Source organism: Citrus sinensis, chromosome 1 (genome assembly GCF_022201045.2).
Source record: "Citrus sinensis cultivar Valencia sweet orange chromosome 1, DVS_A1.0, whole genome shotgun sequence".
Taxonomy (NCBI): Eukaryota; Viridiplantae; Streptophyta; class Magnoliopsida; order Sapindales; family Rutaceae; genus Citrus; species Citrus sinensis.
The window spans coordinates 16,895,529-16,920,458 of record NC_068556.1 but is presented as its reverse complement, the minus strand read 5'-3'; the positions used below and the strand labels follow the sequence as shown (position 1 = coordinate 16,920,458).

Sequence of the window (24,930 nt, the reverse complement as noted above, 5' to 3'; positions counted from 1 at the left end):
GAAAAAGAAAGCAAATTCATGAAAATATTGTGTGTTGCACATCTTTTGTGAATTCTTATATAATTTCCCCAAATCAATAGGAAGGTGAAATTAAAGAAATCATAACATAAGGTAACTAATTCTCCCGTGGGTTGATTTTTATAATCTCCTAATTGATTTTCGGGCTCAACTCGTTATTTTTGTGCTGATTTCCATCAGACTTGTCATAAATGGTATGTAATAATGAAAAAAAAAGGTTGATAATTGAGTAATTTTAATTCTATAATTACTTAAGATAATTACTCGAATGATTTATGTGACATGTAAACGTGGGCAGATCATAATTTGGATACAAAGCAAATGCAAAATGATGAGGCAAGGCAAAATTACAAAAAGCACAATATATAAAATAGAGTGTGTGTGTGTGTGGTGGGGGGGGGGGAGTGAGGGCCATCGGGAATACCAAATCACCACCATCCGTGTGTGGCGTTTTGTTTGTGGCCACTTTTGCGCACCAGAAGACCAGACAGAGAGACGACTTAGAACAAGTAGCCGTTATTTTCTTTTTTACTAATAAAAATACAAAGGAAGAGACAAGAGCAGAGAAGAGAAGTGGCAATTCTCGAAATTTAATGCGAAAACGATGGGGTTTCTGGGAGTAATGGCACATGGGGGGCGTGAGGGTGAAAACAGAGAAGAGCAGAATCCAAAGGTTGTCGCACGTGACCACACCCCCGAGGGATAGGGTTTGGGTTTCGTGACGATGCTTTGCATTGCATATACAACAAACAAGAATGATGAAGACGTACGTACAAGCTTTCAAGTTTCGATCTTCATTCAATCCACGCTACTTATATGTTGCGTGCTTAACACTCTCCCTAACCGATCATGCCCTAGAGATAACAACATTAGAGTATTGAATTATGAATGTATGAATATTGAACTTTTTGTAGTTCAATACAAGGAAATGATCCCTTGGGCATTTATCACTTTCATCTACATCTTTTTAGAAGAACAAAAACTTTTTAGATTTCATTTATGGTTGAATTCTAAAATCTACTACTGTAGCAGTCAGCGCAAGTTTCATTCGAGATTTATCTATCAAAATAATTAACACCTATAATCTCTATAGATTAAATGAGTAAGAAATAATTTTTCTCAAAGGGTTAATTTCATATCATGAGATGATAATTTTCAAATTTTTTATCAAAATGACAACAAGTTAAAATTTATTATAGTTTAAAGAGTATTTTAAATATTGCATTTCACAATAATGGTGTGTTTACTTCATGGAATGAGAATTGACTGGGAATAAGAATAAGAAATGAGAATGAGATTCTAATATTTACTTGGCAAAAATAAATAGGAATGAGAATGTGCTAGAATGTCATTGATGTGTTTACTTAGCAAAATAAATGGGAACGAGGAATGGGAATGAAAATCAATTTACCAAAATACTCATAGTATTAAATAATGTAATTTTCATTATCTAGATACATGTATAAATATTATAATAAAAATGATATTAATTAAAAAATAAAATTAATAATAATAATAAATGTTAATAATGATAATATTAATAAAAAATATAATAATAACAATAATTAATAGTAACTAAAATAATAAAGTTAATAAAATATAATAATAACAATAATAAATATTAATAATGATAATATTAACAGTAATTAATAATAACTAAAATAATAAAGTTAATAAAATATAATAATAATAATAATAAATGTTAATAATGATAATATTAATAAAAATAATACTAACAATAATTAATAATAACTAAAATAATAAAGTTCATAAAATTTAATAATAATAATAATAATAATTTTATTATTATTAATGACATTTAAAATAATAAAATTAATTGTGATTTAAATGAGGATAATTTGATAAATATGAAAAATTAGATGGATACAAAAGTAAACGTATATTTTATTCTCATTCACTCATTTTCATTTTCAACTCTCCATGGGAATGAGATTTTCATTTCTTATTCCAAAATTATGTGAAACCTACATATTTTATTCTCGTTTCCAAATTATATTTTAGTAAATAAACATAAATTTTATTTTTATCCATTCGTTCTCATTCCCTAAACCCTCAAGTAAACACTCCCTAGAAATAATCCAAAACTCAAGTAAACACAATAATCCAAAACTTACGGAAGATACTGTTCATCTTGTATAAATTGATTGAGCAACTATGTTTTAAAGGGTCCGCCTAAGTTACATTTAATGTAACTTACGACCAACTTGTTAAAATTCATCCTGCCCCCCCTATTTTATATTATTTACAATTTATTCATAAGTATTATAAAATTTTGTTTAGCCCCTTATACTCAATTTTATTTTATTAAAACCCTAGAGTATGAATTCGCCCCCTATAATTTAAAATTTCCAAAATAACCTCCATTTAATTATAAAAATATAATTATTATTAAATGAATTATAATTATAACTATTATTCTATTATAATCATAAATATAATTATATTTTTTAAATAGATTATTATTGTTATTATTAATAACAAGAATAAAAAGTGTTATAATTAATTAATCTATTAACAATAATTAATAAATTTTTTTGTTAAATTGTTAATAATAATAATAATTAACGATACTTATTATTAATAATTAATTTTTGAATAATAATAACAATAAAAATAATAAAAATATAAAATAATAATTATGATAAAAATTAATGAATGATTTTATAGCAAATGGTTATAATTTAACCCATTTAGATTTTGATTCTAAGATAAAGTAAATACATAAATGGTAATAAAGTTCATTTTAATTACGATTCTTGCAATTCAAGCAAATAAATTATTCAATTAGACCACTCTATATTATTTACAATTTATTCATAAGTATTATGAATTTTATAGTGCATTCACTAAACATGAATCAAATTTACCTGGAAACATAATGAATTACAATCACAATAGCTAGAATCAAAATGAGGAATTAGAATCAGAATAATTTATTTACTTGAACTACAGAAATCATAATTAAAATGAGTTGTGTTACTATTTATCTGTTTATTTTGTCTTAGAATCAAAATCAGAATGAGTTAAATTGTAACATTGCTATAAAATTATTAATTAATTTTTATCATAATTATTATTTTTTTATTTTAATTACTGTTATTGTTATTATTATTCAAAAATTAATTATTAATAATAATTGTCATTAATTATTATTATTATTAACAATCTAATGAAACACTATTATTAATTATTGTTAATAGATTAATTAATTATAATACTTTTTATTCTTGTTATTAATAATAAAAATAATAATCTATTTAAAGAATATAATTATATTTATGATTATAATAAAATAATAGTTTTAGTTAAATGGAGGTTATTTTGAAAATTTAAAATTATAAGGGGCAAATTCGTACTCTAGGATTTCAATAAAATAAAATTAAATATAAAGAATTAAACGAAATTTTACAATCTAAAATATTTTATAACATTACGAATATATTATAAATAACATAAAATATGGGGGGCTAGCTGAATTTTTATAGGCTGGCCGTAAGTTACGTTAAATGTAACTTAGGCGGAACATTTTTAAAATGTTGAAACAAATTTGATAAATGAATCATTATGAAGTTACATGACACGCACCGTGGAGGGAGATTGGGCGTGAAGTATTCAACGAACAAAATGCCTCGTTGGCAGAGACCTATGCTTTGTACAAAAACACTACTATGCTCCCATGCATTACATTGAGAATCGCACAAAACGGGCGCGTGTGTTAAGAAAGGGTTAAAGCACACAGGAGTACCCCAGTCAACCAATGGTCTGTGGCAACGTCATAAAGAGTACAAATTACTTTTCTTGTGTTAATGGCAAAAAGCCATCCTGTGGGTAAAATCATCAATGTCAGGCTGCAGTGGAGTGGTGCTGTGTGCATTAAATGCTCACCGAACATGTCATTTTTAGCTTAAATTAATGGAAAGGCCAGAGCCAGACTGCCAAAAAGGGCCTCTCACACACGCGCGCGCGCGCGCACACACACGAAAGAAGGCAATTGCTAAGTTAACTTCAAAGTGAAAATGATGATAGAAAGAAAATTTGTATTATAATAATAATTGGGTCAAGGGTTACTTTTTTTTTTTTTTTGAGAAGGTCAAGGGTTACTTGAAAAGGCAGAATTTGACCAAACAGTTACACACCAGAAACGGACAAAAACAAGCATTCAAAGCAGCTTGATTATGCTTTAAGCAATGAGATCTGAGCGTTGCTTTGGCATTCTAATTGGGACAAATGACCAAACTTATAATAATTACAAGCTATATATAGCTCTCAGGAAAACCTGTAATAGCAAATCTGTTTCAATTACAATACAAATAAGTAATTGTTGTTAATAACGTAGAATAAAAACAGTATCTCTGAGGTTTGTTTCTATTGACAATTGACAGCCAGAAAACTTCGATTATTGCCCTAAATTGCATTCCTTTTAAATAAGAACACATTTTTCCCCGCATACTAGCGAGAATAAATTTTCCAATCTAATTCTCAAGAAACCTCTAGACTGTATTACAATCATTCCTATCTACAGTCCCAATAAATATTTGAGTAAATATACCTCTAAACTATAAGAATTTCAAAAAAAAAAAAAAAGGAAAAATCCAGCAGAGACTGGGTTTTGGGTTTTTGTAAACTGATTATATGATATTATTCATTGGGTAGAGACTGGGGCCGAACTATTAGATAGGTGTAAGATGCGGTGACCCATGCGTGGACCACTGGCTTGGGGAGTTAGGGTTGGGCACGGCCTGGGCTAGCCTTCAGTGGGCTCACCACAGGAATGTCCATTCATACAAAGACTGGGTAGCTGTAGCATTCGTGTTATGATGTCCACAGATTTTTGGTGCTTAAAGCCAGATGAAAATCTCTTGGCCACATGATACTAAATCACAATTATTAAAAGGGCATCTGCCCCTTAACCTCAACAGTTGGAGAATTCTAGCGAATATTGCACATCATATGACATGCTGTTGCTGGCCCTTATAATTAAAATGCTTTTAGGGCCTATTGTTTGTTGTTCTTACACATTAAATGATAGGAAGGGATTGTTTATCTCTGTACTTTAAACTAAAAGATGTACAATGCTATCAAAAAATTAAAAAAAAAAAAAAGGTTAAAATCCCGACAAAGTGACAACATTGCCAAAATATCATCACTCCAATAACAATAAAACAATTTGCAACTTAATAATACTAGTGATATTCAACATCAAGCAGTAACATCTCCAGAAATTAACTTACTGTCACTTAATAATTTTAGTGATATTCACCATCAAGCAGTAACATCTCTGCAAATTAACTTTTAATGACAGAAGCATAGAGCACTACATTTCATAATTGATGTTTCATGTTACCAAGACATTGGAACGGTACCATAAAACCAACTAGTTATTTAATTACTGTAACAATCAATAAACAAAAATGTTCTCAATGAGTCACATTGCCGATTGAACACGTGTGAATGCTCACTCCATTGCAATAATATATACTTTTTAGTAATGACTAACGAACGATAATGACTAAAGTGTGTTGCAGATCGACAGGCAGAGACTTCAGAATATGGAAACTTTAAAGCACAAAGAGATTGAGCAGACTTTTCAACGTGAATGAATGTTTTAGGTTATTACAAATTTTGGCAAATCAATTATCAGAAATCACGCGACACAAGTGGAGATGACTAACTGATATTACAAAGTAAACAACACCATGCATTACTTTGCTGCATGGCAATTTTAATTTCAATTATTACTCTACTCATCCGGTGACTGGAATTACTGTAGTTCCCTTAAGTTTACAAAGGTAAAATCCCATAGATCATTATCTACTGATACCCATCTAACTACAAAATCATATAGTTCCAAAATAGAAGGCAACTATACATACGAGAAAATGTAGAATTCTTTTTCTTCTTTCTGCAAGGCAATTTCAGAACAAGAGATCTATTTAAACCCACTTATCCTATCACCACTTGAGCTTAAACCAGACGATACTTTCTCAAATATTTACAGATTGTCGATTGGATATTGATAGTCATCAATGGCAAAACCTACTTTTCTAGACATACCGGTAATGCTTAAGGAGTAAAGTGGGCCAAAAGAGCAGTGATGACCTTACAACCATTTGCAGAAATGTTGAAGGCATATTGGTGTCAATAGTTTCAATCATCAATCAAATTCCAGAACTACTTTACCAGGAATGAGCCTCTTGTCTTTGGCCTCATGAGCTTCTCTTACTTGCGTCATGTGAAATGTTTTATCAACAGGTATTTTGAGTTTTCCAGTTTCAGATAGCCTGCGAATCTCCTCTAACCCTTCTGCATCAGCCCGCATGTATATGTATGAATAGTCTGGATCAACAATTGAAAAAAAGAGAACTGGTCAATCATCTAGGCATGACGGTTTGCACATTTAACATGGGAAGCAATTACTCAGTGAAAATAATACTCAACATCCTCTTTTTTGCAGCATAAGAAGGCATAAATAACGTAAAGAATTGTAAAATTTATATTGTTCGTGTTTCAAAGAAACCAGAAATGGATGCAAAAGAAAGTGGAATAACTAGTTAGTTGCCACCTATGTACATATTTAGAGTCTTCCAACTCTTATGCCCAAAGGATTTAATTCATCAAACCCCGTGATTTCTTCTTATGTACTATGTAGTGCTACTGGAAGTCCACATTACCACTGCAGCATGCTAATGAGTCTTAAGGCAAAATTGGTCTGATAACTGAATACAACATCCTTCTGTTTCACATCACAACCCGTATAATTATAAAAAAATAAACAGTCTTTTTCTCTAGTAAGACAAAAATGGTTCCAATGCGTAATAGATCTGAAGCAGCGGAAGTTTAATGTTCTATTGTTATGTTGATTCTTGAGAATACTAGAATAAAGGAACAACCTAAATTTACGTTGATTCGAAAGAATACCATGAGCCTAGAGGGTTAAAACTCGTTGATTCCGCAAAATGCCAAGAATTAACTAAACTCAAAAACTCACACAAAGTTCTAATACCTGAAAAAATTATTGAACTCAAATCTAGAGTTTATTAGAAGAAATAATTAATAGCAAATAATCAAGGTCTACTTGCAAAGCTACAAAAGACACTTACTTATAATAATTACAAATTATCCTAATTTGACTAGAAATTCCATTTTAACAAGACTTATTCCTAAATTAGGAATACAACTCAAATAAGCAATGCATAAACAATAAAACTCTAAATAGGAAACCAAATTAAACTAGAATACAAATTAATTAAAATATTCCTAAATATTATAAATTTCAATCTAATTAGCATTCCTTCAATTTCTTGCTCTACATCAAGATCCCTAACAACAGAATGAGCATTTTCTAGCATGAAGTTTCTCCATACAAGATTCTTAGTAGAGGCTTTATCCTCAAAAAAAAAAAAAAATCACCAATGCCTAGGTCAGCCATGGAAGCAGCTTCCACCAGAATGCCATCTTATAACTCTCTTCCTCGTGGGAGCAGGAGGCAGGGAGGGATACCTTAAAAGAAGAAGAAGAAGAAGTTACCATGCGCCCCACCCTAGCCATTCAAAATCAAATTAATCACTATCCTAGGTTGGAGTGAGGGGAGTTGAACCTTTGACCTCTCGCTTCCTCTGTTAGAGGCCAAACTGGCTTATCCCCTAGGGAACAAGATGACAAAGCCCTAGGAGATCATTGATTCTCATATCGTGCAAAGAAGATAATTTGTTGACTAAACGTTGTTACTTCTTAAATCCCCAACATCTTTTCACAAGTGAACAGACCAGATTTTTGCATTCAATGTTCTCTAGAGTAGATGTGCATTGTGCAGCTAAGCTCAGCAATTGCGAACCCAATTGAAAGATAGCAATGATCCAAGGTCACCATAGTCTGATTATCATATTCAACTAACTATAAACAACCTACATAGAGGGTAAAAGAAGAAAAGTATTTTAGCTGAAAAAGGGAACTTAGATCCACAATTTGGCAAAAGAAATAAAAATATAATTGCATATTTCTTGCTCAAGGTATTTGTAGTACATAGAAGGTATTTTTAGTACATAGATCCCAATACCTATTCCATAAGAATACCAAGTTTGCATCCGTTTCTTCAGTAGAACAGTTGTAGCTATAGGCAGCCCGAGTGCTAGTCCATAATGATCAGCCAATGCTGCTGTCTCGCCCTTAAAGAAGGATGTAAATATAATCATTAATTGCTTATGTGGAAACAGTAGAATATATTACCCTAAAAGGTTCTTTTAACAAAAAATAATGAACAGACTTTAATTTCTTACGTGAAGTGTCATATAATGTCCACCCCTCTTCAAAAAATTGAGGCCCAATCTTTCAGTTTCTGGAGCACCAATAGTGTCCAAAACTGCATCAAACTTCCCCTTTATTGCCAATTCAATGTCCTGAGAATAAAATATGTTTACTGGTTAGAAAAATAAATCCTAAACACTAACCATAATTTAAAAAAAAAATCACTTTAATTATCCAGATATGGAATCTAAATTATCAAAAGCAGAATATAGGGTGAAGCAACTCAAAGTTGATCACCTTAGAAGAATAGTCAACAGCTTGCTCAGCACCAGCTGCCAGTACTCGATCTATACTTTTGCTTCCACAAGTAGCACTAACATGACACCCTGAAGCTACTGAAAACTGTACTGCAGCAAAACCTACTGCTCCTCCACCACCCAGAACTAATAACCTTTGCCTGTGGAGATAAGAACAATAATTAATAATGATTGAACTAAAAAATAAAATAAAATTTTTTAAGATTTGGGATTATCATAATTTTCATCAACTTCAAAATTTAAAAAAAAAAAAAAAAGAAGTATGGAAATAATCTTCAAGTTAACATGGTAACTGCTGATTTGAAATTAGAAGATGGGATGCACTTAAAAGTTAAAACATCAATGACGGTGCAGGCTTCATAAATTGCTATTAACCTTTAATCATAAACCTTTGATGTAGGTTATGAAAGGTTGCTCAAAATTTTTCTTACGAATGGGCCAGAAAAGTTTATCAGCAAATGATAGCCAGGGAGGCAGGGCGGGGTGTTACACAGGAGATATATATATATATATATATATATATATATATATATATTTTCCCCTCTCTTTTTGTGTATCACACAGATGGATGGGAACATAACCAATAATTGTGAATGCTGTTGAAGACGAGCAGCAATAAAATAGAGACACCACAATAATTTCCCACCACAAAATTCAGGACAAGCGAAGAAAAATAAATTGGAAGCCAAACATCCAAATAGAAAACAACTTGATGCAGTTTCATTGCAGCATCAGCAAGAATAAACGGCATAAATTCAATTACAGAAAAAAATAAAATAAAATAAAACCATAGGCTCCTTCCACAACCCCCCAAACCCAAAAAAAAAAAAAAAAAAATTTAAGGAGCTGCAAAATCAACATACCCCTCAGACATCCTAGCAGCACATTTTAGAGCACGCCATGCAGTCAGTGCAGCAAAAGGAATTGCACTTGCATCCTACAGGAGCACATTAAACTATTTAAATCATATTCTACAAGGAAAAGGCAATTAACAAATGAGAGAAACAATGTTTTTAATCATTCAGCTTAAAAGAAAAGCTTCCCAAATTGATACTTCTCAATTTAACCAAAAGGAGACACAAGCACCACATTTGGTGCCAAATGTTATACAACTCAGACATGGCTAATGCAGAGAGCAAAAACAACTGACAAAGTACATCCAACAATATTAAAAGCAAAACCATAAGCTATAAACAGTAATAAGAAACAAATATTCAGCTCGAGATTTTAAAAAATTAGTTTAAAACTTACCGCATGAGTAACCGATACTGGCTTTGGAGTGAGTTCATCTTCTGACAGAACAGCATAGTCAGCATAAGTGCCTCTCACAGCAGTTGGATGCAATGCACCAAACACTTCTTGCCCGACAGTCAGCGACCTCACTGAAGCTCCAACAGCTGCAACTTCACCACTAATATCGCGACCCAAAATGAGAGGTAGAAGTGGTTCAAATATCGAACGACCATAGCCTGATCGCATCTGAAAGAATGATTATTGTGAATATTTAACAAATTACAATCCCAAGGCCTGGCCGAACTTTTTCACAACAATTTCAAGAACACATTTGTAGTAGCCGACAAAAACAGTATAAAATCCCAAACCAAGGTCAAGTTAGTGACTGATGCGCTTATCCTAAATTTTGAAACTGAAGCAGCTAAAGGGTTCCGTTAAACACCCGCTACCCACTAGTAATTACATTTTGATAATCCCAACTTGAGTACAAACTGATTGCGCAGCTCATCTGAAACTATCATATCATCTTAAATATTAATAACTAACCAATAAACTGCATCGGACTTAAATCCAATAGCAAGCGAACCCTAAATCACTTATTAATCAACAGCTGCAAAATCAAGTTGACCCAACGATTGTTCAGAGTATAAACGCTAGACATTTCTGATCACGTTTATTTATGCTGTTTGATGCAATTCTCTCTGCACGATCATCAGTTTACATTAAAAACAAAACATTATCATTTGCTAACAATTACGTCAAAAAAAAAGAAAAAAAAAAGAAAAGGTTTTTAGATTAACAAAATGAAAGCCAAAAAATTTAAATTTGAAGTCGAATAAAAAGTAAAAATTTAAAATTCACTCACTCTTGTATCGAGTGGATTGATAGAGACAGCTCGGGTACGAACGAGGACCTCATTGGGCTTGAGATCCGGAACCTCCACATTTGGCCGCACCTCCAGGACCTCCGGCCCCCCAAACCGCGGCAGCACCACTGCCCTGCAGCTAGTGGTAACCAGGAATCGCACGAACCGTAACGGACTAACCAAATAGTCGTTAGCACTCTTGCGGGCTTTTAGGATTTGCATTTTGGTTCTGGTTTTGGTATTGAATTGCGTGTTTGCTAGTACTCAGCAGCGTGTTTGAGATGCTTTTGTAGGCCGGAGTTAAATGAAGTGCGAGTGTGGGACTGTCACTACGTGTTTGCGTTTTGTCCGCAGGGAAGGCTGTTTTGCCACGTGGCATCAATATATTAACTAATTCTCCACTTTTCTTTTTCAAAATTTATTTTCACGATGAACTATTGTAAGATTAATAAAAATTAAAAATGAAAATACTTACAATTGTGTGTGTGTGTGTGTGTGTGTTTTTTTTTAAAGGTAAATGAGTGGGCAAGACTCAAATTAAAGTTTTTAGATAAAGTTATTTAAAAATTACAAAGTCAAACCCGTGGGGAGATAGAATTAATACAACCCTTTCAACAATCTGCATTAGGCTTTTGTGAAATTTAGATAAGTTCCTTAAATATATTTTCTAAATTATCCAAATTTATATAAATAAATCAGTGATTGTTTTTTTAAATTTTTATGAAATGGGAAGGTCGAAATTTTTCAAAATTCTATAATATTATTCCACACATATATATAATCATTTTCATTTTCATTTGCAGACACCCTCATCTTCTGTTAAGAAGATATGATGTTCAATCATGCAATTTAATAAAAAACGCAAAGGATGAAGCCTTTTTGCATCTCTTTAGAATTTGGTATAATCGATGCCATTCTTAAGAATGAAATTTCCTTAATCCGTTTCCTTCATTTTCCTGTTCACTTTTTGGCTACCACAAATACATGGGGACAGAAATAAACAAAAAGAAAATAAAAGAAAAAGAAAAAGAAGAACACAACTCTAAACAGGATAAAATATAAATGGTTCAAGACAGAAAAAAAATTCCTTTCACTGAAGCTTATGCAACTATTCAAGAAAAGATACTGTCAAAAACTGTCAAATAAAGCTCTACTATTTTCCTTGTATGTTTCAACTAGGGTGGCCAGTCGCAGCAGTTGTTGCAGCAGTGCCACTTATTACGGCAGCACCACCAGGAGGAACAGCTGGATTGCTCGAACTGATGCCACTGCTGGCACTGGCATTTTTGGGTTCCACAGTTTGGGCAGGTACAGAAACAAAAGAATGAGATAATGGGGCCCCTTGGGCTATGTTTGCATTAACCTGCTTATGCATCATTTCGGCAGAAGAAACAGTCACCCTAGTAGCTGTAGATGCAGAAAGATCCGCACTGGTTTTCTGATGGTCTACCATTACTGAGTCATTCATAGCATGAAGTTGTTGCAACCTGTAATCAGTTTCAGGCCGACGGCAAACCTTTCTAAGAGGCACAATTTCCTGAATGAAGTTAAGAACCAAACACATGCACAAATCATAAAGCCCGCCCAAAAAATGATTGATTCAACCGATGCAATAACGATCAACCACACAAAGAACAAAGCACAAAGCAGAACATGAAATACACAATGCATTATATTTCTTATCAATGAATCATAACTGAATTGTTTTTCAGTAAACAAGCAGGTTGAACTATGTGTATTTCAGCTGCAAATTATGAATGCATTTACAATCATAAAATGTATAGCATTGTGGACAAAATCCATTTCAAGTTTACATTTGACAGATAACATGTACAAACCCATGAAAATTATGCACATTAAAATATGTTTGCTTTTGCTCCGGTAGGAACCATTACGTAACCGAAAGCTCATGGTTCTGTGATCACCTAATTGTTTAAGTTAGTCTAAATCAAAAGGCTTAAAAGTAGTCTAAAAGGAAACCGTTGCCAAATTCATCATATTAAATGCTTATATAAAATAGGATTTCCTTCAAAGACAAGCAAAAATCATCTCCACTTCTACTCATTGCAAAAAAAAAAGCACATGGGCTAATAGATTGTCACTGTCTAAATGCTTTCTAACAGATCTCTTTAGGAGACAAGGGAACATCATCTTCACCACTTCTGCCCATTGCCAAAATAAGCACATGCACCAAAAGATTGTAACTATCCACAGGACCTTTGACTAAATCTCACAGCCAACACCCAGACCCAACCTAAACCTAGGGTTTTTCTTCTCTTTTCCCGCTTTGCAATAGGCACAAAACAGCACATGATAGCAGCAGCTATTGAAGAAAGAGAGAATTTGCAGAGAAAAATAAAAATACAGCACAATGGCCAAAGCCACCATAACAAGTAATTTACATGTAAACTAAAAAATAAAACGAAAGGTTTAAAAACAATAAAGAAAAGTCAACCATCTACAATTGAGTAACGACCCCAATGAGATCCGTTGCAAATAAGCAACCTATCATCATACTAACCATGCAAATTGTATTAATCTCTCTCAACAGAAGTCGCACCTTATAGAATTAATTAATTATGTAAAAATTAAAAATCAAAAACCAGAAAAGGAACAGACAACTTATACCTCAGACTGATCGTGGTCATAGCGTACTAAAAACCTACAACGACAACCTCTTACATCATGCCTTCGCCGTTGGGCATCAAGAACATGGGCATCAAAGTAAAGAGCCTGATCTTTACCTTCCTGAGAATTCCACATGCATTAGAAATGGAGAATGCACAGACCCAATCACAATTAACTTCTATAACAGATTGATAAAAGGCATTCTTTTATTTGCCTTATACATGTGGAAATTCCCACCTGAAAACAGAGTATGAGATCTCCTGGAAGAACCGCAACACATTCTGATGCTTCACAAGGGAGAGAACGCTGCCTGACATGCCTTTTTATGTTAACCCACTCATCCTCCTCAGCTCCAAAACCAGCAAACCTCACCTGTACTTCCTGAAACACCCAGCAATATTTCAACTAGAAATCCAAATGAAATAATTGAGAGCATCATTACTACTAAGTAATGCTTCAGAAATACCATCAGAATTTTACAAAAATTCAGAGTAGCATTTGATGAATACATTAAGTAAATTGAAATTTGATTTATAACGTATTCTATCTAGTGACCATCACAGCCCATTCGTCCTCATTTTCTTCCGTGAAATCTCAGTGAGGACAATTGATAGTTCATCCTAAATACTAACAATAGGGCGAAAAACCAAGCAGTATACATGTCTTTAGGAGCATAGATCAATTTTGTCAAGTAAGGTGGGATCTATAATTTGATGATAGATCTGGCAAATTATATTTAAACTTTTTTTTTAATTAATAACTCATGCACCCATTGGAGTTCGAACTCAGAAACTAAGTTCTAGAATGGCTGCTCCTTACTGCTGGAGCTAGATCTTGAAAGAGTTTAAAGTCAGACAAACTACAAACACATAACTTAATTTCTGTTTACGAGAAAGAAGTAAAATTGTAACACCAATTAAGTTTAGAAACAAGTGTTTGATACTGGTAAAAAAAATGAGGGCAAAATAAAACCTTAGATATTGTACTTTATTCACATATGATATATTGATAATTGTAAGTGTGAATTTAGGTAAACTGGGTAGAAAATAACTTGGTTGAATAACTAGGCCTGTATTGACAGATGCAGAAACACAAATTCAAAATCTTACTGGATCAGCTGTGTCGAAGTTCCTCTGGGCCAGAAAGGCAGAAACATCGTACCTGAGTCCATAGGACCAAGTATTAAGACTATTTACTGATAATTATCAAGTAGGACGAGAGGAAGCACAGAAGAGAGCCATCAGGATTCCAGATGTGAGTGGCTGGGTAGACTTACCATGCACCATCCCTTGCAGATTTAGCTTCAAACTCCATAAAAGTACTTTCCGATGCAGCCCTCCCTGCAGTAGAAACTGGCAAAATATAGGGAAAAAAATATGGGTAAAATAATTCCTAAGGTTATGTAATGAAAAGAAGCATAATATGAATATGAGGCATAGGAAAGAAAGGTGCATTCAAACAAGCAACTTGTTGCATCAGCTCTGTTCTAAATCCTGACTAGTGAGGCTTCTAAATGACTTCTCAGGACTTCAGGTGTCAATTAAAAAGGGAATGCTTTGTATAAATGACTTTTCGCCAATTCAACAAAATTCTAAACATTGAGTTCTCAAAAAAATTAAGAGAAAAAAAATCAAACACCAAACTCTGACCCAAGTGCCCGTTAGCATACGGACACCAAGCTTACACTAGCCAATAACTTCAGGTATTTTCAAAAGATGTATATGACATGAGTAATTGAGAAACATATTCAACCATGCAGCAACAGTAGTCTAGGCACAAGTGTAAATAAGAATGCATACCAGACAGATGACACTTGGACAGAAACCAGCAAATGCCAGTAATTATAACACAAAATTAAAAGATAAAAATAAGAATAAGGAAAAAACAGGGAAACAAGTGGTTCAAACACTGTAAACCTAGAACAGAGCCCATTCTACCTGAGGGAACATTCGCAGAAGCAGGCATGGTTGGGGGCACAGAAGCAGACATAGGAATAGGAATTGGAGCAGCCACAGGTTGAGGAACATTTCTCCCCGGAGTGGAATCATCTCGAGCCAAAGGTGTTACATTTAACTTCCCAGGAGATTTAATTGATTTTGCCCTAATTGCATACCGCCTATTTTGGAACCAGTTCCAAACCTATAATAAAATTATTAACAAACTAATTTGGAATGAATCCTCATTGTTCAAAAGGGCAGTAAAATAGACTTACTTGCTTCATCTGCACCATAATCTTCCCTTTTCGTTCTGGAGACTCACTACAGTCAGCATCGTAACAATTCAATTCCAATCTAACTACCAAGAATAATAATTATATAATATATTGAACTCTCAAAAGGAAAAAGGCACACCTGAACTTCTCCGCAAGAGCCACAAGGATTTCCCGAGATGGCATTGCATTATGGTGCTCTTGCAGAATACCTTCCATCTCTGTGACCTTAATAAAGATGCACTTGTAAAATTTATTATTGAGAGCAATAAATAAGTTGAACACCATAACAGCTGCAAAAGTAGTTTTCTTTTCTATTTCACAGATAACATTTTGCCTATTAAGCTAAATAAAATATGAGAAGCCACCAATCAGATTATGAAATGAATAAATTAACTTTAACAAAGCAAAGTTTCATTAACACACATTTGCATTTTCCACCGACAGCAACATCAAGAAACTCATTGACTGCACAAATCATTTAAGATTGATAAGCATTGCAGCTCTAAAAAAACTTCCAATGCCTTTGCATCGCATTTGGAATTCACAGATGAAATAAGTACTTTTAAAGAAATACAATTGAACCATAAGATGTCTCTGTGCATGGCATTCACAATAAAATTATAAACTCACAACCCAGAGCCTACGTAAAAATATCAGGAACCTGAGGAATTTTCCAGGATTACAATTGTCAGAAAAAGGAATAAAATGTTAAGATACAACTGAATCAATCAGATAGTTTAGATTTCCTTCTTTTTTAAAAAATAAAATAAAATAAAGAGGTGTACAGAGATCCTATAAAAGCGTTGACATAAGGGATAAAAGTGGTGCGAGAAGTTTATTTAAAAACTTCTTTCCGCAAAACTACCCTCTAACAGCCAACAATTCAAGTTCCAACAAGCAGGATCATTAGATAATTGTTTCCAGCTTCCATTTTGAGATTTATGTTCAGGAGAAACAAGCCACCACAAATAGAACAAGCCAACACAAATAGAACACCCTCAATTTTGTTTGCCATTTCACCTTCAAAATTAGCAACACTATCTTAAAAGTGTGAGATATAAGACACCTAAACCACTTAAACTTAAAAATCCAAACTAAATGCCAACTAAACCAGCTTTAGCAACAATTGCATACCAAAATCCTCAAATAAGAAATCCCTCAAATTAAAGTATATTACTGAACAATTTTAATGACATAGTATTAGATATGCAACTTTCAGTAGAAAAAAACACAGCAAAGCTATCACAAACTACAATCAAAACCCAGAAAACTAAGTCGTTAAAATAAAACCTAAAATCTAACCAAAACACAAAAAGTCTCAACATACATGCAGCACATTTTAAAATAACATAGGAACGCAAAAAAGGAGAAAATAAAATAAAATAATCGACCCAATAAATATTTACAACAGTAATATAAGAAATTGAACATGCAAATGCAATAATATCTCCAATACAAAATAAATGGAGGGAAAAGTTTTGAACCTCAGCAGGATTGAAGCGAAAGGCAGGGCCTCCATTACTCGGAGGACGACCCATCTCCCTGTTTCTCTATCTCGTGAAACTATCAGAAAGAGAGAAAAGCACTTGAAAAAGAAATTTGTAATCGAATAAGTGGGGAAAAAGAAAAAAAAGAGAAAGTTAATAATGTTTTTGGCAAGTGACAAGTGCGTGCTGTTGAACCCAAGGGATATATATATTTTTTTTTTAAAAAAAAAAATCTGATTCAAGTTGATTTTGTCTTAAAAACAAAAACAGCCGAATGGATGAATCAGACAGTCAGGTGAATCCCGTGCTGTGACTTTGGATTTTTGATCTGAATATATGAACCAATTAGTGTCGGACTTGGGATGGGATGCCCTCGTTTAATTTTAAATCAACCACCAATCACCTTCTCTCTCTTTTTTACTCTTTTCCGTATAATTAAACCTATTTATTTTGTCTTTGACCACGATGGTTAAGTTCTAAAGTCTATGAAACTTATGTACAGTTATATTTTAAATATGAGCAATCTCTATTTAATAAAAAAAAATTATGATTACCTTATGAATGTATCGTAATAAATGTGTATATTTATAACATACATCTTTTGAACTCTCTACTAACTCCCACTAATAACCCTTGTCTTTTCTATAACTTTCAATATCTCACAAAAATTATAATTCATAATGTTTCCATTTGATTATATAACTATAAAACGAAAGTTGTCTCTTTGTTTTGTACACACTTGTCATAAATAAAATCACTTTATAATAGCTTTGCTCTCTCATTTTACTCTTTATTTTGTGTTGTTCTTTTATTTTGTGTTGTTGATTAATAGCTTTTCTAATACGTTATCAGCACAGGACTTTGATCAAGTATTAATTCTTTTGTTTCTTATATCTAGCAATTTTAATTATTATATAACTATAATTGTTCATCACTAGTAACATATCATATTAGCTATTATTATCATGTTTGTATTTGTAATAAGATTAACTTCTAAAGAATGCACGTCTATTACTTGTCTTCATTGTGTCTCTTGAAATACACATAATTGATGGCATAAGATTTGAAGTAAAATTTATGACGTGAATAGTTTAATATGTGATTATTAGAACTCTATTATTATATTACCATGAGTGATTATACGACATATCTAATATTTACTTGTTAATAATGAATCAATTAGTTATCTTTGTTTAGTATTGTTTTATAGCTATCTGAAAATATCGAATCTCAAGAAATTTAAATTTGTGACACTTGATATCCCTGGTGATAATTATATATCATGGGTCTCGGATGCTGAAATCGATCTTGATGATGTAATGAATCTTGGAGATACTATTAAAGAAAAAAATGATGCATCAACCCATGATTGTGCCAAGGCGATGATTTTATTTCGCCACCATCTTCATGAATAATTGAAAAGTGAGTATCTTACGATCAAAAAATCATATGTCCTCTAGAAATGTCTTAATGAAAGATTTAATCACCAAAAAACCGCTATACTTTCAAAAGCTCATTATGATTGGATACACTTACGATAACAAGATTTTAAATATATCAGTCAGTACAACTCTACATTATTTAAAATTGTTTCTCAATTAAAATTATATAAAATGGAGATTACTGATATAGATTTGTTGGAAAAGACATTTTCTATTTTTCCTGCTTCGAATTTACTCTTGCAGCAGTAATATTGAGAGAGGAGATTTAGAAAGTATTCTGAATTAATCTCATGTCTTTTAGTAGCTGAAAAAAATGATGAACTTTTGTTGAGAAACCATCAGTCTCATCCGACTGGATTTGTACCTATCCCTAAAGCGAATGGTATTTCAATCAATAATCGTAGTGCTAATCAAGGTCGTGGCCGAGGCTGTGGATGCAAAAATAATCGAGGCCGTGGTGGCTATAACAAGAAATGTCAATCAAACCACTCAAAGTGAAATAATGGTAATGAGAAACAAGAAAAAGATCCACAAGAGAAATCTCCAAAGGATCATGAAAATGTTTGCTTCAGATGTGGTGTGAAAGGACACTAGTCTCATGTTTTTCGTACACCAAAATATTTAGATGATCTTTATCAAGTATCCAAAAAAGGCAAAAGGAAAAGAAATTAAGACAAATTTCATTGATCATGAAAATCTAATTGATATAACTCATTTGGATGTTTTAGAATTTTTTTGATGATCCAAATGGTAAAATTGACTATTTAATTGGTGAAGGACATGTGAAGACCGATTAAGAATGCTACACTTTAAAGTGTGTTATTTTTTAAATTTGGTGTGTTTAAATTCTAAAACAAGTATTAGAGTGTTTAAATTTTGGTGTATTTCTTTACAGTTATAGTGTGTTTTAAGTTTATATTGTAAGAGTGTTTATTGTTTTGTGTGTATTATGAGAATTTGGTGTGTAACTTTTCAATTTCTTTAATAAAACATTTTCCGTAATGTTTTATTTATACTACTTGAATATTCTTTATATTCAATTGACTTATTTTATATCCATGTGTGAAGTTATATAATGAATTTTAACAATCACTTGGTGAATAATGAAGATGGATGTTTGGTGGATATTGTGACAACGTACATAGTTCTGCGAAATAAAAAATATTTTCATAATCATTAGCTAAGGCTAATGTTAATATAATATCTAGTCTTGCTAATCTAATTAAAGGCTTATCTAGTCTTCCTAATTTAATTAAAGGCACCAGAAGAGCTAATATTATGTTACTAAATGGTACAAAATTACAAATAAATGATGTTTTATACTCCAGTAGATTCAACAAAAATCTGCTTAGTTTCAAGGATATTCGTCAAAACGGATACCACATTGAAAAACCTAGTGAAGGTAATTTTAAATTTCTTTGCATTACTTCAAATATTTTATGCTAGAAGCATGTACTAGAAAAACTACCTTCTTTTTCTTTTGGGTTGTATCATACAATTATAAGAACAATAAAAATAAACTTTACAATGAACCAGAAGTTCTTTGATCTAAAATTTGTTAAACTTTGGCGTGAACAACTTGGGCATCTTGGATCAATCATGATGCATTGTATTATAAAAAATTTACATGGACATCAATTAAAGAACCAAGAAATTCTTTTACCAACTGAAAGTCCATGTACTACTTATTCTCAAGGAAAATTAATAATTCGGTCATTTCTAATGAAAGTAAGTCTTGAATTTCTTAAATTTTTAGAAAAAAATCCAAGGGGATATATATGATTAATAATTGGGCCATCTCTAATGAAAGTAAAAGTCTTGAATTTCTTAAATTTTTAGAAAGAATCCAATGGGATAGATATGACCTTATACATTTAAGTTGTGGACCGTTTCATTATTTCTTGGTCTTAATAGATGCATCAATTAGACGGTCAGATGTCTCTTTACTTTCTAGTTGTGGTATTACATTCCCTAGATTTCTTGCTCAAACCATTAGATTAAGAGCAAAATTTCTTGATTGTCATATTTAAAAAATTAGACTTGATAACACTGGTGAATTCACATGTAAATATTTTGATTATTGTTGCATGTCTGTTGGAATTGATGTTGAGCATTTTGTTGCACACTCTCAAACACAAAATGGTTTAGTTGAATCTTTGATTAAGCATTTACAATTAATTGCAAAACCATTAATTATTAGATCAAATTTGCATTTTTCATGTTGGGGACATGCAACACTACATGTTGCATTATTAATTTGCATTCGACCAAGTTCTTATCATATATATTCACCTTTATAACTTGTTTTTTACCAACAACTAGATATTTCTCATTTAAAAATTTTTGGGTTTGTTGTTTATGTCCCAGCTGCTCCCCCATAAAGAAATAAAATGGGTTTGCAAAGAAAACTTGAAATTTATGTTGGTTTCGATTCTTCATTAATAATTAGGTATCTTGAATGTTTAACAAGAGATCATCTTACCACACGATTTGCGGATTTCCATTTTGATGAACAAGTTTTCCTGTTATTAGGGGAAAAAAGATAAAAATAAATGAATGGCGTGAACTTACATAGCATGCATCATCATCTCATTTCGATCCTTGTACAAATCAATGTAAACTTGAAGTTCAAAGGATCATTCATTTGCAAAATATTGCAAATCAAATTCCTGATGTATTTGCTGATTCAAGAAAAATAATAGAATCACATATTCTAGCTAAACATGCCCCAACACATGTTGGGATCCTTGAAGCATAACATTACAAAACTAATGAAAGTAAAGTATGTTTAAAACGTGGAAAGCCAATTAAATCAAAAGACAAAATTCCCCAGAAGAAGAAAACACAAGAAAAGTTATAAAATAGAATTAGCACTCCTGAAGAGTCATTGCCCACTAATCAAATAATAGAGATTAATCAATCAAATAGTATTCATCACATTGACCCAGAAGAATAAAATTTGCCAACAACTGAAGAAGTATCAATTTATCTTGAAGAGAAACAAAATGATAAAATTATGCTTGGTTTTGTTAGTATAGAAAAATCTTGGTTTCAAAATGAAATAATTATTGATCATATTTTTTCATTTACAGTCGGTCTTAATATCACAAATGATGATGAGAATCATGATCCAAAAAATGTGGAAGAATTTGACAAAGAAATGATTGCCCAAAATGAAAAGATACTATTCAAGCAGAGCTGAATTCACTTGCAAAATGTAAAGTATTTGGACCAATGGTCCTAACACCTGAAGATGTCAAGCCTGTTAGTTATAAGTGGGTACTAATTAAAAAACGAAATGAAAAATTGAAATTGTGAGACATAAAGTAAGGTTGGTAGCACAAGGTTTTTGTCAAAGACTTGGCATTGATTATGAGGAGACATATTCTTTCGTTACGGATGCAATTACATTTCGATTTCTAGTTAATCTCGTAGCCTCTGAAGGGCTTGATAAATATATTTATATGAAAATCCTCAAAGAATTTAAAATACCGAAAGTAAAAAAATTTAAACATCGTAGTTTATATTCTTTGAAACTATAACGATCCTTGTATGGATTAAAATAGTCTAGGCGTATGTGGTACAATTGTTTAAGAAACTATTTTATTGAAAGAATGATATATAAATAATCTAATTTGTCCTTGTGTTTTTATTAAAATCTGAAATTGAATTTGCAGTAGTTGCAATATATGTTGATGATTTAAATCTCATTGGAATTTTTGAAGAGCTTTCAAAAACAACTTCTTCTTATAAAAAAAAAGAGTTTAAAATAAAAGATCTTGGAAAAAAAAAATTTATCTTGGCTTACATATTGAGTATTTGCCTAGTGGAATACTCTTACATCAGTCAACATACACTAAAAAAGTTCTTAAGCATTTTTATATAGATGAAGCCTATCCATAAAGTATTCCAATGGTGGTGCAATCACTTGATGTGGAAAAAGATTTATTTCATCCTAAAGATGATGGCAAAGCAATTTTCAGTCCTGAAGTACCATATTTAAGTACAATTGGTGCATTCATGTATTTTCAAATTATACTTGACCTAATATTGTATTTTTAATTAATTTATTGGCAAGATATCGTTCTACACCAACTCATAGGCATTGGAATGATGTAAAGCATGTATTTTGCTATCTCCGTGGAACAATTGACATGAGTTTATTTAATCTAAATGGATCAAAATCACCACTAATTGGATATGTAGATGCTAGATATCTCTATAATCCACATAAAGCCCAATCTCAAATGGGTTATTTATTTAATTCTAGTAATATTGTTGTATCATGGCGATCAATGAAACAAACAATGGTGGCAACATCTTCAAATCATTCAAAATTACTTACTATTCATGAAGCAAGTCATGAGTGTATTTAGTTAAGATCAATGATATAACATATTCGAGAAATATGTAGATTGTCATCAATTAAAAATAACCCACAATATTATATGAGGATAATGCAGAATGCATTGATGAATTAAAAATGGTTATATAAAAGGTGTTAGGACGAAGCATATTTCACCAAAATTCTTTTATATACAAGAGCTTTAAAAGAATGGCGATATAGATATTTAGCAAATACACTCAAGTGACAATCTTGTAGATTTATTTACAAAATTCCTACCAACCGCGACATTAAAAAAATTGGTACACAAAATTGGGATGCGTCAACTCAAAGATTTTTTTTTTCTAAATCTTAAAGAATTTATGTCAAAATGAGGGGGAGTATACTTGTTGGGGAAAATAATTTATTTTGGAGCCAATTTTATATGTTGTATTCTTTTTCCTCACTATTTTTTTTATCCCATAGGGTTTTTCCTAGTAAGGTTTTAATGAGGTATATCTCCAAAATTATTTGTTTCAAGGATCAATGAATAATGTACTCTTTTTCCTTTACTAATTTTTTTTCCAATAATGGTTTTTTAAGCAAAGGTTTTAATGAGGCATATTCTTTTGTGATGAACATCCAAGGAAGAGTGTTATGAATTTATTAAAATAAATATGAATGTTCATAACATACATCTCTTGGTCTTATCACTATCTCCCACTAGTAACTCTTGACTTCTCTATAACTCCCACTATCTCATAAGAAATTATAATCCATAATGTTTCCATTAATTTTATGGAGTGATTATGTAACTATAAAATGAGAGCTCATTTCTTTGTTTTGTACACACTTGGAATGAATCAAATCACCTAATAATATATTGTTCTTAGGGTTGGCAAAATCCAGATTCGCAAAAAAAGATGTGGATCCAGATGTAGGCGGATATTTCGGATATCCAAATCCTTAAAAATTAAAATTTAATAATTTAATATATAATTTAAAAATTCAATAATTTACCTGATAATATCAAATAAAATCCAATCATAATTCAAAAATTAATAATTCAACATGAATAACATACAATGATCTCATAAATCTACAAGTAAAATTTAATTTTTAATATGTATTTTTAATTTAAAATAAAATTCAATAATTTACCTAATAATATCAAATAAAATTCAATCATAATCCAACAATTAATAATTCAACATGAATAATATACAACATCATAAATCCACAAATAAAATTTATTTTTTAATTTTTAATATGTATTTTTAATTTAAAATAAAATTTATCCATATCTGGATATCCAGTTTTCTGGATGCACTTGCATCCAGATCCGGATTAGTGCGGATCCCAAATTTCCATATCCGGATCCGGATATAATTGTCATTCCTAATTGTTATCTCATTTTACTCTTTATATTGTGTTGCTCTTGTGTTATTGACTAATAGCTTTTTTAATATAGTACAATTTTAGATTTGTCTCACTGAAATTATTTCCATATAATAATAATTATCTGTGTATTACAAATATATATATATATATATATATATATATATATATATATATATATATATATATTAATTTTTAAAATTATATCTATCTCCATTATCAATGCATATACATTGGATTCAATATGCTTGATTAACTAATTATTAATGTACTGCATATTTTACTTCTAAATCACTTCTACTAAGGATAAATATGTCTAAACAATAATGATGGGCTAGTGTCTATGTTGCTCTTCTTATGGATCTTTCCTTGAAAGAAATGCTTATGTGAAACTAGTGCACCTAGAGATCCTTTCAAATTTTATTTTAAATATTATAAAGTCCCAAAGGTTTTAATTGTGGGACTCATCAGACTTATCAAATGATAGGTTTTGATTAGTAAAGGTCAGGCTCAAGCTCACACAATCCCTTTTTTTTTTATAAATAAATTTTCAAGAAAAAAAATTGATGAAAGTTCTTGGGAAAGCCTCTTATAATCCTAGGACAAACTATTTAAGATAAATCTTTTAAATAGAACAACCTAAGATAAACTATCATAGGATCTTATGATAAACTACTGAAGATAAATCTCCTAAGATCCTAGGACAAATCACTTGTGAATTGTGATAAAAGTTTTAGGATT

At 31.5% G+C, this 24,930-nt stretch overlaps 2 protein-coding genes across 7 annotated transcripts; both read right to left on the bottom strand.

Moving 5' to 3' along the window:
* Window positions 1-5,632: 5,632 nt before the first annotated feature.
* On the bottom strand, window positions 5,633-11,023 carry LOC102622188 (uncharacterized). Of its 4 annotated transcripts, XR_001507603.3 has the most exons (9): window positions 10,699-11,022; window positions 9,852-10,079; window positions 9,464-9,537; window positions 8,581-8,740; window positions 8,316-8,435; window positions 8,096-8,204; window positions 7,637-7,943; window positions 7,450-7,539; window positions 6,328-6,375 (listed from the first exon to the last, which is right to left on the bottom strand). XR_001507603.3 is itself a non-coding variant. In XM_025101572.2 (8 exons), exons 1-7 carry the CDS (start codon window positions 10,918-10,920, stop codon window positions 7,496-7,498), a joined length of 957 nt encoding a protein of 318 aa, XP_024957340.1. In that variant the 5' UTR covers window positions 10,921-11,023; the 3' UTR covers window positions 6,227-6,375; window positions 7,450-7,495. The 4 variants fall into 4 exon arrangements, 3 of the variants coding, with proteins under 3 accessions (XP_006464824.1, XP_024957340.1, XP_015383816.1); XM_025101572.2 differs by lacking the exon at window positions 7,637-7,943 and having other exon boundaries at window positions 6,227-6,375; window positions 10,699-11,023; XM_006464761.4 differs by lacking the exons at window positions 7,450-7,539; window positions 7,637-7,943 and having other exon boundaries at window positions 5,633-6,375; window positions 10,699-11,021.
* A 708-nt stretch (window positions 11,024-11,731) lies between these two features.
* Window positions 11,732-17,426, bottom strand: LOC102622694 (protein SAWADEE HOMEODOMAIN HOMOLOG 2). Of its 3 annotated transcripts, none has more exons than XM_052440267.1 (9): window positions 17,023-17,426; window positions 15,678-15,763; window positions 15,539-15,584; window positions 15,264-15,465; window positions 14,603-14,666; window positions 14,436-14,487; window positions 13,564-13,707; window positions 13,327-13,446; window positions 11,732-12,235 (listed from the first exon to the last, which is right to left on the bottom strand). In XM_052440267.1, the coding sequence occupies exons 1-9, from the start codon at window positions 17,074-17,076 to the stop codon at window positions 11,870-11,872; spliced, it is 1,134 nt and encodes a 377-aa protein (XP_052296227.1). In that variant the 5' UTR covers window positions 17,077-17,426; the 3' UTR covers window positions 11,732-11,869. The 3 variants fall into 3 exon arrangements, with proteins under 3 accessions (XP_052296227.1, XP_006464825.1, XP_006464827.1); XM_006464762.4 differs by having other exon boundaries at window positions 14,603-14,678; window positions 17,023-17,423; XM_006464764.4 differs by having other exon boundaries at window positions 12,000-12,185; window positions 14,603-14,678; window positions 17,023-17,425.
* Window positions 17,427-24,930: the final 7,504 nt, after the last annotated feature.